At 48.8% G+C, this 12,555-nt stretch overlaps 1 protein-coding gene across 5 annotated transcripts in view; it reads left to right on the top strand.

Moving 5' to 3' along the window:
• The window catches only part of DGKD (diacylglycerol kinase delta), a 110,356-nt gene that overhangs the window by 94,425 nt on the left and 3,376 nt on the right, over window positions 1-12,555 (top strand). For all 5 annotated transcript variants that reach the window (XM_072796736.1, XM_072796737.1, XM_072796738.1 and 2 more), the window contains 6 exons: window positions 1,014-1,148; window positions 1,474-1,625; window positions 3,284-3,395; window positions 3,482-3,574; window positions 4,732-4,851; window positions 11,253-11,370. In XM_072796736.1, coding sequence (XP_072652837.1) covers window positions 1,014-1,148; window positions 1,474-1,625; window positions 3,284-3,395; window positions 3,482-3,574; window positions 4,732-4,851; window positions 11,253-11,370 — 730 coding nt within the window. The remainder of the gene's footprint in view (window positions 1-1,013; window positions 1,149-1,473; window positions 1,626-3,283; window positions 3,396-3,481; window positions 3,575-4,731; window positions 4,852-11,252; window positions 11,371-12,555) is intronic.

The raw sequence follows: 12,555 nt of genomic DNA on the forward strand, positions 1-12,555 counted from the left end.
TGGCCGTGGTCCTGCAGGTGGGAAGACCCTGGGAGGCAGTCTGGCTCATACATGTTTGGAGAGGCAGGGCCTGGCCCAGAACCAGTGTCCATCAGTGCATTCCTGCTACACAGAGCCCAAGAGAATGGGCGATCTTCTAGGAGCGCCCTCGGCCCTCCCTGCCTCCGGGCCCAGAGCCCTTCCTCACCCACTGTATTTGACAGTTAACAGTCTTTCACAGTTGGGGCCAACGTGAATCCTGTCTGAGCTCCCTGCTCTGGTTTTCTTTGTGGGTGCCACCTGTCCCCTGCCCCCTCTTGTCGAGGTGGGATGAGATGAGACAGGCCCTATTGAACTCGGCCCATGGCAACAGCTTCAGCAGCAGCAGCCTGAGTTTGAGAATGAGGCCAAGCAGTGAGCCATGGAGAAAGTGTGGTCTCACCTGGCTGCTCTCCAGCCCCGCTGGAGAGGGGAGGCAGGAAGGGGATCCCCTAGTACTTATTATTTCTGGTGACAGCTTGGGGAGGGCAGTGTTCTTATGCATAAGGAGCAGGGAGGCTGATAACCTAGCCCACTGGGACCCCAGGCAAACGCTTCCCAGTCCTTCTGGCCTCGGTCTGCACCCATATAGGGTGGGGTGTTTGAATTTTATGACTTTATCTCTCAAGCAGGATTTTTTGTTGAAAAGAGAAACAGTGCATCGTTAACAGGGTTTACCCTGTTCTGGGAGGTGTTTGCATGTGTGCAGGGCCCTGTGCTTGTATCTGACCCCTGAGGTCTCCTCGCTGTGGTCACAGATGCAGTGCTGGGTTTGGGGATGGCAGGGGTGGGACACCCTTGGGTTTCATAAGCTGGGCCCAGACAGGGATGCCTTGATTGCGGTGGTGGTTGGTGGCAGGCGTGGTGTCACCCCATACGTCAGCTGCTGTGTGCAGGGGCGTGTAGGATAGGAAGGCCCCTACGGTGCTGAGATGCAGCCTCTAGGCTCCTTGGTTCTGCGCGGTGTACAGCTAACGGCTGTGATGTTTGCTCAGTGTCGCACGGTGAAGATTTCCATCCTGGGGGATGAGGGCGTACCTGTGCAGGTGGACGGAGAAGCCTGGATCCAGCCTCCAGGATACATTCGGATCATCCACAAGAACCGGGCGCAGACACTCACCAGAGATAGGGTAAGTGAGAAAGGCTGCCTGTGGGGCCCCGGAGAGAGCAGACCAGTCCCAGGGCTTGGCTGCGGGGCACGCCTGTGTGCCTCCTCGAAGAAGGCCTGGAGTTTCTAGTGTTTTATTCTAGGAACTGACTTTTGTTAGACACAGAGATTAAGTGAACAGGGGTGTAATTTCCAGGACCCTTCCCCTCCTCAGCGTGAAACAATTCTGGCTCTCCCTTTCTGGCTGTTGTTCAGCTAGTGTCGCAGCAGTGTTTGCTGTTGGACATGTGCTTGCCCCTCTCGAGAGAGAGCGGTGCACGGTGTGATAGTGCGGTCCTGTGCCCTAGGCATTTGAGAACACCCTGAAGTCCTGGGAAGACAAGCAGAAGTGCGAGCTTCCTCGCCCCCCATCTTTCTCTTTGCACCCGGAGATCCTGTCTGAGGAAGAGGCCACCCAGATGGACCAGTTCGGGCAGGCGGCAGGAGCCCTCATCCACAGGTGGGCCCTTGCCCTCCCTGTCCCGTTGGCCTCCTCCCTGCTGGAGCTCCTGGGCCCCTGATGGCCTCCGGGCTCCGTGCTCGCCGCAGGGGGCAGGCGTGGCGTTCCTCTTCCCCCGTCTTATGTGCCAGTCTGCCTCCATCCCAGGGCCCCCAGCTGGGGTTTCTGCTGGCCCTTACCTGTGGTTCATTTCCACAAATTGGCTTTCGGAGATTGCTCGGATGGAAGCTTAAAATCCACAGGTGTTTCCAGAGCCAGCCCACAGATTTAAAAACCTATCCTGGATTCCACAGACTAGTCCACCTACTGCCTCTTATACTTTATCCCAGAGAGCAGGTTTGTTACTAAAAAACAAATCTTACAGTTATTAAAAGAAAACAAAACAATTGAGACCCAAAGGCATTTCCTTCTCTTACTCTGCCTTTGAGAAGTGGCTCCTGGGGAAGACCTTCCAGGACGGTGGTCCTGCTCTGCCACTGTCCCTTCTACCTGCCCCAGGTGCTGGCTGCCGTCGTGCCTCACTCCGGAGGGGTCATTCAGACTGGTGACCTTTGTCCTCTCAGTTGCCAGATCCCCTGACCCTCTTCAGCTGCTGACTGGTTCTGGTTTTCAACCATATTTCCTCTCCCCAGTCACCCCCTGAGGCTGCACGCTGGCTTGGTGCTCCTGGACTTTGCCTCTGTGCTGCTGTGTGGCTTCCTCCTCCTCTGCCCCCGCCAGAAGCACCGCAGCCCTGTAGGTTCTGGGCTGTGTGTGCCCTTCCTGGGCAGCTCTCCTCCTGCCCTTTCCCCAGGCCTCAGACCCTCGGTCTGTGGGTGGGGAGCTCTCCCAGGATTCTCGTGGGCACTTCTGGTTCCATGGATCCTTCGGGGTCCACTCCCCCGAGAGCATGTCCTGTGCTGTGTCCTCTGTCTCAAGTGGCCGGCACCATTTCTGCCACCGCCCGCCCCCACGGCCAAATCCGTATCCCGGCTGGATGACTTCACTGCTTAACATTTTTTCTCAGTTCCTTGCTGTATAAAAGGCTTTGAGCTTCCTTCTGTCTTCGTTCTCGTCCCCTCAAAGTCTCTGGTGGCCCCACAGAGCGGGGCTTGCCATCTATTGTCTTATTTAAAACCCAGCTTCTGGTTTTCCCCAGGGAAGGACAAGTGGTCCCCATGCAGCTTCCCTGACCTGTGTGCTCCTTCTGTCCCTGGTGGTCTTGCTGTGTCTGACCCCGTCACCACCCTATATTCATGTGGGTCCCTTGGGCAAGGGGCTACTGCCTGGGGCCGTGTCCTGGCGTCTGGGCCTTTTGATCCAGGGTCGTCCCCATTGAGAAGCGTCCTGTCATCCTCATTTATAGAGTGAGGAGGCAAAGTCTCCTTTCAGGACTGATCAGCTGTCTCCACACAGCAGGCCTGCAAACCATCTACCTGTTAGCTTGCTGTTGTACAGGGCCCGAGTCTTACTTTGGGCATGTTTCTCCTTGGTCAAGTTGCTGGAAAAACTTGGATTTTGATGTCACATCTCCTGGTTAAGACCTGGTCTGTTTGCCATTGGCTAAGCTGTGTCTGCATTGGCCCTCTGGGCTGACCCTGGGCCTGTGTTCAAGCAAGGTGACCTTATAGACTGCCCCTTCACCTGGTCTGATGAGTGCTGTGTTTCTTTCCTTTTAGTATCCGAGAGATAGCTCAGTCCCATCAAGACATGGAGCAGGAACTTGCCCACGCCGTCAATGCCAGCTCCAAGTCCATGGACCGGGTGTACGGCAAGCCCAGAACTACAGAGGTGCCTGTGCTTTTTGGGTCTTAACTCCTTTGGAGTCCTGTAGCCCTTAGGCCTTCTTACATGGGTGTCATTCTGGTTCCTCTCAGGGGCTGAACTGTAGCTTTGTCCTGGAAATGGTGAATAACATCAAAGCTCTGCGCAGTGAGACGGAACTGCTGCTGGCTGGGAAGATGGCCCTGGTAAGCCACCAGAAGCCACGAGAGGCTGGCTTCTCGTGCGCATGCAGTGACCATTGTTGTACAGAGGGCAGCACACTTTAGAATTCCAGACTCCGTGCTGGAAGGGGCCTTGGAGGTCATCTGATCTGGCCATATGATTGGCTCTCAAACCCTCTGGCCACATCTCAAGCACGTCATCTCAGGCTTGTTAGACTCCTAACAAGAGGACAGAACCTTTGTTGCCGCACACAGGATTCTGCTTTAGAAGTCTGCAGGCATGGAGCTATCAGCCTGTGACCAGGCAGGTGGGCCTTGCGCTCAGACACACAGTGTGTCATCCTTTCTCACTCAGGCCTGCAAACCTGGCTGAGGAGTCAGCCCTCGGCAAGCATGCAGGTGGGGTTTCACCAAATTGTTGAAGCTAGAATAGGGAAAACTCAAGGGATGGCCTGGCCAACCTTATTATTTTAAAAAATGACATGGAAATAAAGGAGATGGAGTGACTTGAAGATCACACTTCTGGAGAACCACTCCAAAAGGTTTCCGTGTCCTCTGTTCTTCATTTCAAAATAGTCTGCTCTTCTGAATGTGACAGCTGCCCCTTTGCCACCTCATAGCATTTCCTGCGCTCTGGTGCAGGTGGACTGGTCCTGTCTCTCTCTGATGTAGAGGTCCCCGGTTAAACTGAAATAGGTGTGATGTCAGTTCTGCTAATTCAGTTTTTAGACAAGCTTGGTTTATTCCATTATTTATGAAAGGAGAGTTTTAATTGCCTCACCTGATCCTGCTCAGAAGGGGAGGTTCTGACTTTGGCTCCTTATCCAGTGCTGTATGACATAGTTTCCTTAGGAATTTTTTTTCCCAAGATTTTATTTATTCATGAGAGATACAGAGAAAGAGGCAGAGACATAGGCAGAGGGAGAAGCAGGTTCCCTGCAGGGAGCTTGATGTGGGACTCGATCTTGGGACCCTGAGATCACAACTGGAGCCAAAGGCAGACACTCAGCCACTGAGGCACCCAGGCATCCCATCCTTAGGAATTTTTTTATAAGAACTCTCTGAAAAACAGATCGCTTCCCCTGGAACAGATTGCGTGCCTGTGTGGGGGCTTTGCTGTGTCCCTAACTCCTCACTGCTAATAACCAGCTGTGTGTCTCTTTCCTTCCTGCCTGGAGCAGCAGTTGGATCCTCCTCAGAAAGAACGACTTGGGGCTGCTCTCACAGAGATGGACCAGCAGCTCAGGAAGCTGGCGGACACCCCCTGGTTGTGCCAGCCCATGGAGCCTGGTGATGAAGAGGTATGTGGGTCCCAGGGCTTCAGCTTGGGCATCCCTGCATGTAGTGCCTCTTCCTTCAGTACTGTAATCACTGTGATCTGTGTGGCTTTGAGGTTAAGGTGGCGTCTCATTTTGCAGCCCCTGTGGTGGCTTCCTCAAGACTTCTCTGTTAAAATGCCTCAGGGGTATGGAAAAAGACTGGCAGGTAGGAAGGAGTTGGGACTTAGTATCGAGCACAGTCCTTGATGACTAGGGCCCTTGTTGCCTTCAGAAACAGATGGGCGGGGCTGGCTAAGAAGTTGATGGAAGGCTGAGCCTAGCCACACTTTTGTCCCTGGTGTCAAGACACATTGGTTGGATAAATGGCAGCTTCTTTGTTGTTGACAGGGACAGAGCTGGTATATTCCACTCATTCACAATTTTCTTTTGCACGTATTAGAGTCTTCAGCTTGCCATACTCCCTCTAGCAGGGACAGATAGGATGCTGGGCATATTGCACTCTGGTATTGTTGCTTCCTGCAGCAGGTGAAGAACCCAGGAGAGATGCCTGTTTAGATGGTCAGTTTTGTGGGCAGCGTCTTGATAAAGGTGAACTATAGATTGTTTTTTTTCTCAGGGATAGAACAGAAGTGGGTCAGGAGAAAAGTTCATCTAGGTTAGGGTACTGCAGTATTGCAAGAGAAAGAGCTGTTAGACATGACACATCTGGCACTCCTACTGCCAGTTTTGTTTGTTAGAAGCTGTGGCAGCAGTAAGGTAAGGGAACAGAGGAAGGCTACAGCAGTCTATCCCACTCTTCTCTGAGTATGCAGGCATTGGTTGACAAATGCAAACCCTGCATGGAAAACTGACTCCAAGGCCTTCCAGTGAAACAACAAAACTCAGCAGCTTAAGTATGAGGACATTTTGGTTAAAAAGGCCTGGCCAAGCTCATCAAAATTAGTTTGTTAACTATAAAGTTTTCATTTGAAAGAGAATTACTAAAATAATTACTAAAATAATAATAATAATAATAATAATAATAACAACTAAAATAATAATATACTTTTATACTAAAAGTATAAAATAATTAATAGATGTAACAGTAACATAGCTCTTTATTTCCAGATTAAGTTATCAAAGCTTGTGAAATAGTGAGGTGGGGAGGCTGGGAAGAAGATATGGACAGAGGAATGAAGGCATATTAAGGTGGAAAATTTTATTTATTTTTATTTTTATTTTTAAAGATTTTATTTATTTATTCATGAGAGACAAAGAGAGAGGGAGGCAGATATACAGGCGGAGGGAGAAGCAGGTTCCATGCAGGGAGCCCGGTGTGGGACTCGATCTCGGAACTCCAGGGTCATGCCCTGGGCCAAAGGCAGATGCTCAACCGCTGAGCCACCCAGGCGTCCCAAAGGTGGAAACTTTTAAAAAAGGTTCTTGACTTTGATGCTTAGGGAAATGCAGAGTTAATAATATCTTTAAAAACTTAAAAAAAAATCTTAAGGCTGGTTTCTAATAGAATTGAAAATATTTATGTTCTCCAAATCAGTTTTTCCACAGCAAAAAATAAAAAGACTCTTAACTACAGAGAACTGGAGGGGAGATTGGGGGGATGAGCTAAATGAGTAATGACTCTTAAGAAGGGCACTAGTTGTGATGAGTACTGGGTATTCTATGTAAGTGATGAATCACTAAATTCTACTTCTGAAAACAATATTACACGACGTGTTAACTAACTAGAATTTAAATTAAAAAAAAAGAAGGACTTAAAAGATGTAACTAACAGCATACAAGTAAAATTAATAGAAAATGATATAGCTTCCCCTCTTAAAAGCAAATTATTATGGTTGGTATATTGTTAGATTTCCTTTTTAACACAATCACAAGAATCCAGTTTTCTCTCCCTATTCCTAGTTAAAACTTTGACAAAGATTAAAACAATTTTAAGAAAATACATAAATGTTAAAGTAAATATTAACATAAAAATAGAAATTCAGTAAATGATAAGATCATTTTATGTTGGTAAAATATAATAATTCTATGATCATAAAATTTATTTTTGTCCTCTTGGTCTATCCGTTAACTGTTGAACTCTCTGACCATGAATGTAGATATCTCAGTATATCTTTGTGGTTTTGTATTTGCTTTCTGTGTTTCAAGGTTATGTTACTGGCTGCATGTAGGTTTTAATCATTACGTAAAGACCCTTAGTAATTCTTTTTAAGTTTCTTGTTTGGTATTTTCATTTCCATACTTTTTCTTTCTAGCTTCATGTGGAGTGTCTTACAAATAGTATATTGTTAAATTGAGTTTTTATCCAGTCTGTGGAAAACTGGAGAGTTCAGTCTATATTCGTTATGATTACTGACCTATTTATCTGTATATTTTGCCATATTTTGTATTTAGTATTTATTTCACTTTTTTTTTGTTTTAGTTTCTCCTTTTTGATTTGTTAAGTCTCTCTTTCCTCCCACACACAACTCTCCTTGTCTCTTCTAGTAGTTTGGAAATACATACTATCTGTCTATTCATTTAGTGACCACTCCCCAAGTTTTAATTTTAACTTAGATAAAAATCCTTAAAGCAAAAATTTCTTGAAATGAGAGAAAGTGATAGAAACCATCACTGTCAGTCCATGAGTAATGAAGTAAACTGTATCATGGTATACAGACAAAAGAAAATTGAAAAATTATGTGTGTGTGTATATATATATATATATATATATGCATATGTGTATATGTATATCATGTCTCTCTAGAGATAATTTTATTCTCTGTAAAGAGGGAATATATATATTTTTTCCTGTTGCCCACAGGACATTTTCAAAATTGGATCATATTCTAGATAAGTGCTACTGATGAGAAAACTCTTTGTTATAGAAATTGAGAGGAAGAGTTTAGAAACTTTTAAGCAACTTACAGAAAAATATTATTTCTCCTGAAAATAATAAAAAATTGAGGCTTATATTTTATACGTCCCATTTTGGTTTCTTTCTTTCTTTTTTTTTTTTTTTTAGTGATTTATTTTACTGTATTTTGTTAAAGTATCAGTCCACTACGGAGGAATTGTTACAGTTGGTTCCCTTCCAGGGGTGGTTTGAGCAGTGCAGTGCTGGGCCACAGGAAACCTCAGATACCAACTCAGAATAGACGTTGTACCAGCTGTCAGCTGTGGGCGCTGTGCTCCCGTGCGCTCCCCGTGGTGGGTAGCTTCCTTCTGCATGCAGGTTCCCTCTGAGGATGGGCGGAGGGCTAGGGTTTTCCTCAGTTCATGACCAGTGTAGCAGCTGCTGCACGGGGAGACTTGCAGGCAGGTGCCTGGTTGCAGGGTGACCAGACCACTTGGTTTGTTTGGGACTTTTCAGGTCTTAGTACTAAAAGCTCCTGTTTCAGGGATTGTGGCTCCAAAACTTTAAGCCAAAAAATATATTTTTTTTTCAAAAAATATTTTCAAACAAATATCACCAAATGTATGGCCACTGCAAAGACAAATCAGCACAAGTCCCCCCTGGGTATCTGACTTAAGGAATCCTTCAAGCCATGTTTATAGTGGCCCTGGTTTCTAGGGCTCCTAGCTGTGGGCTGGTGAGACAGTGCAGGATAACAGGTGGTGTCAGTGGCAGGTTAGTTGCAAAACCAGAAACCCTCTGGAGCCAGAGAGGGTAGAGCCAGCAGGGACTGGGCTAGTGTTTTTGTAGGTGTTCATCCCAGAGAACCTAAGGCCAGAAACTGCACCCAGGCATCCCAGGAGTGAAAGGAAAACCACACTTGCTCCTGGGACCTTCTGGGCTCCCCAGGGCTCCTGACTTCTCCACCCTTTCTGTTGGCTGCCTCACAGCTCAGCGCTCCCAGCCTCTGGGACTCCGGCTCAGTCTCGCCCACACAGGGGGAGAGATGGAGGTGACGTAGAGTGGGCAAAGGGAAGCGTGAAGGGGATGGTGCCACATTTCTACTAGAATAAACATAGGACAGTTATTTATTTGAAAGTAAAAAAAGAGCTGACAAATCTGCGAGTTAGTTCTTAGCAAGTACAGCTGACTCTTGAACAATACAGTTTGAACTCTGTGAGTCCATTTATATGCAGGTTTCTTTCCATTAAATATGGTCCAGTACTGTAAATGTATTTTTTTCATAGGATTTTCTTAACGGTTTATTTTCTGTAGCTTTTTTTTTTCCCGTAAGAATACAGTATGTGATACACATATCAAATATGCAGTGACTGTTTATGTTATCAGTAAGGCTCTTTGGGGAGTCAGAAGTTACACATGGATTTTCAACTTCATGGCATCCCTGACTTCTATGTTGTTCAGAAGTTAACTGTAAAGTACAAGAAATTAAATCACTCTGTGGCATATAATCAAGGAAAGATTGGACAACACGAAGTGGTAAGGGTCAGGTAACAATAGATAAGAGAATAAATCAATTATACTATTTTCAAAGAAATGCTAATTTAAAAATCTTGCTGAAACTGATGAATTTTCAGAAAAAAATTTATACAGAGTGAAGTCTGAAGATGTTTAAGGAAGAATAGCCACAGGACAACTTGAAAAGATAAAAAATGTCAAGGGATATGTCATTTCCATATATGAGAAATAGCATCAAAGCTAGGAAAAGATGGACATTATCTCAGTTCCTGTTTTAAGTCATGATAAGAAACTCATGGAATTTACCATATCTGTTGTTTTTGAGTGTACAGTTCAAGTAGTGTTGAGCATATTCACATGTCATGAAGCAAATCGTCAGAACTTTGAAAGTTTTTTTTAAACTAGCACATCTGATCTCAAAATTGCATATTATCAGTAGATCCATAAAAACAGTTTCTTTAAATCAATTAAAAGTAGTTCTTTATAAGAGACTTCCAGCTGGAAAGTGCAGAGGGATGGAAAGGCCATTTTGTGCCCTGCGTCCCCCCCCCCCCCCCCCGCCCCCATGAGCGCTGTACTTCCGGAGGATTGTAGGTGGGTGGTGGAAGAAGTCACTGACCCCAGGAAGTGGACGGCAGGCCTCACCGATCAGGAGGCAGTCGCAAGCCTGTGGTGCTGCCGGTGACCTCATCATGTCTGAAGGTGTGAGTCTGGATCCAGTGAGCAGCTCCACGCTGGCCCCGTGTCTGTGTGGGTCTGAGTCAGAACGTGAACCGTCTTACCGGATAATAGACAGCTGGTTTTCCTGAATGTCCCTTGTGGCCCTTGTGAGGGTCCTGATCCAAACATACCAGCTGTGAGGATAAGCCTTTGAACGGCCAGGGAGATTTAGCATTCTTAGATGTAGATGACTTGTGACGGTGTGAGGATGGTGCTGTGGTCAGGTGCTTTAAGAGAGTGCTCCTGTTTTAGGGTTGCATACTGAAGTATTTGGGACGGGGAGTAGTTTGATGTCTGAAATTTGCTTAATTTAAAAGGTGGGGAGATGGAGTAAGATCACATGTTGATAATCAGCCTCATTCTGCTGGTCATCCCATTTTATGAACGGATGAAAATACATTAAAAGTTAGAAATAAATGTAATCCTCATATGCATTTAATAAAAGAAACTGTAAAGTCAGGCATAGGATGCTGTTGGGCCATGCAGGAGGGCAGCTGTGGGTCACTGCGGGTCACTGGGCACCCCTCCTGCGGGAGCACTGAGGAGTGAGGCAGGCGCCTGCCAGTGTCTGCACGGAAGAGCCCGTCACCTGGGAGCCAGTGGTCTGTCTTCGTGCAGCAGCTGTTAGAATTGATGGTTGGTAATTTTGCAAAGTATAAGAAATTTGTGAAGGTAAGTTCCCGGAGTACGGCAGCCATCGGTTAGAAATCCTATTGTGAGAGGTCTCTCACCTGAAGCCTGAGACGCCTCTGATGGGAAACCCGCAAGGGGGCCTGTCGGGCACAGGGAGGGTTGGAGGCATGACACACGTTCCCGAGCGTGAGGACACGTACTCTTCCCCCACTTGAGATTTGGTGCGATTCTAATGAAAATCCCTGTGGCATTTTTTTTAGTGGGACCACATGTCCCTTTCAGGTCTGAAAGTGTCATAAAGCTGTCGAGTCTGTGTGGGTCAGTGTGGGGACGTCGTAGACTGGGCCTGGGCAGAGTCCTGGCCCTCAGGGGCAAGACGAGACGGGCAGTCCTGGGAAGTACGGAAGTTATGCTTGTTTGTGAATACAGGGGGAGTACGTGTGCACACGTGTATTGTGCGGGACTGTGACCCACTGGACGACCTTGGTAGAATGCACTGGTATTTATGGAGCTTTCTAATCACATGAGAAACAGGGTCTAAAATGAAGGAAATGGGATGTGAAATTAGACACTGAGTGATCACTGTGAAACCACCTGTGAAAGGTGTTACAGAACCCCAGGGGGTGCCAGACTGAGTAAGCAGGGACCCCAGCCCGCCCCCCACCCCCAGCCATCCCACCCAGCTTCTTCTGGCCTGACGCTGTCTCTGCTTTCCCCACAGAATGTGATGCTGGAGCTTTCAAAACGCAGCCGCAGTGGCAAGTTCCGCCTGGTGACCAAGTTTAAGAAAGAGAAAAACAGCAAGAACAGAGAAGCTCGCAGCAGCCTGGGAGCCCCGGGTACCTGCCCTCCCGCTGTCCTTCTGGCTGCCCGCGCCGCCCGCGGGGGCCCCGTGGTCTCTGCTTTCTCCCGTGGTCCCCGACCACCAGCCCTGTCGCGGCCTGTGCCGCGGTGTCTCTGTGGCTGCCGAACTGCTCCTTGGCTTCCTGCCCCTCGTTGTCGCTCCCACCCCAGGGCCCTCCCTGTGCCGCCTCCGGGGACTGACCCCACACTGCCTGCCTGCCCTGGATGGGGGGTGCGAGGTGGGAGGGGGACAGCAGAGGTGACAGGACACTCAGAGACGCGGAGCTCACACTCGAGTCTTGTGCAGGCCCCCCTGGGCCTGTCTTTTGGGAGGGGCTGCTGGTCCCCAGCCGCTGGCTCCTGCACCCAGGCCCCGTGCTGGTGCCCAGGCCACCAGCGCCTGTGGGCCAGGACCTGGATAGAAAATGGCACTCGACATTTTTGGGGGGAGTCTGTAAATCGGGGCTTAAAATCTCTGTCCAGAGGGCCGGTTCTGAGCATGGCTGTCTCCAGTGCGCTCAGGTGCCGGGCAGCCCCGGGTTTGGATTTGGGGGTAGTGGTCGCTCCGTTAGAGTTTTCTTCTTCGCATGTTTGTCCAGCAGTTGGGTTTCTTTTAATGACGGTGGCTCTGACTCCATGAAATCTCTGCCTGTTTCCCTTCCTGCCGTGGACCAGAAGCAAAGCGATGCCTCTAGAGAGGACGGCAGGCTGGCTTCAGGCTGGCTTCAGCGGCACAGTCACATGGGTGTTTGCCCAGTCCCTCCAGGGACGCTGAGGGCCGTCCTGGCAGGAACAGACCGCAGCCCCTGCTGTAGCTCACGCCCCTTGGGAGCCGGAGGCTCTCCTGCTGCTTTCTGGGTGGCTTGGGCGGTGCCTGTGGCTGGGCGGCCGTGTGGCTGCGGGGGGCCTGTGTGGGGTCCCTACTGGCGGGCATGTGGGGAGCTGGGCATCCCAGGAGCCAGATGCTGAGCTGTCTCGGGTGCTGGCTGCTGGGCTGTCTCGGGTGCTAGCTGTTGGGGGCATGTGGGTGCTGGCTGCTGGGGTGTCTGGGGTACCTGCTGCTGGGGCATCTGGGTGCTGGCTGCTGGGATGTCTTAGGACGTTGCTGCTGGGGTGTCTCAGGCGCCAGCTGCCACCTGCCTCGCGCTGGGCTCTGGGCACTCACTGCATTCGTGCTTTTC

This window comes from Canis lupus, chromosome 24 (assembly GCF_048164855.1).
Source record: "Canis lupus baileyi chromosome 24, mCanLup2.hap1, whole genome shotgun sequence".
Taxonomy (NCBI): Eukaryota; Metazoa; Chordata; class Mammalia; order Carnivora; family Canidae; genus Canis; species Canis lupus.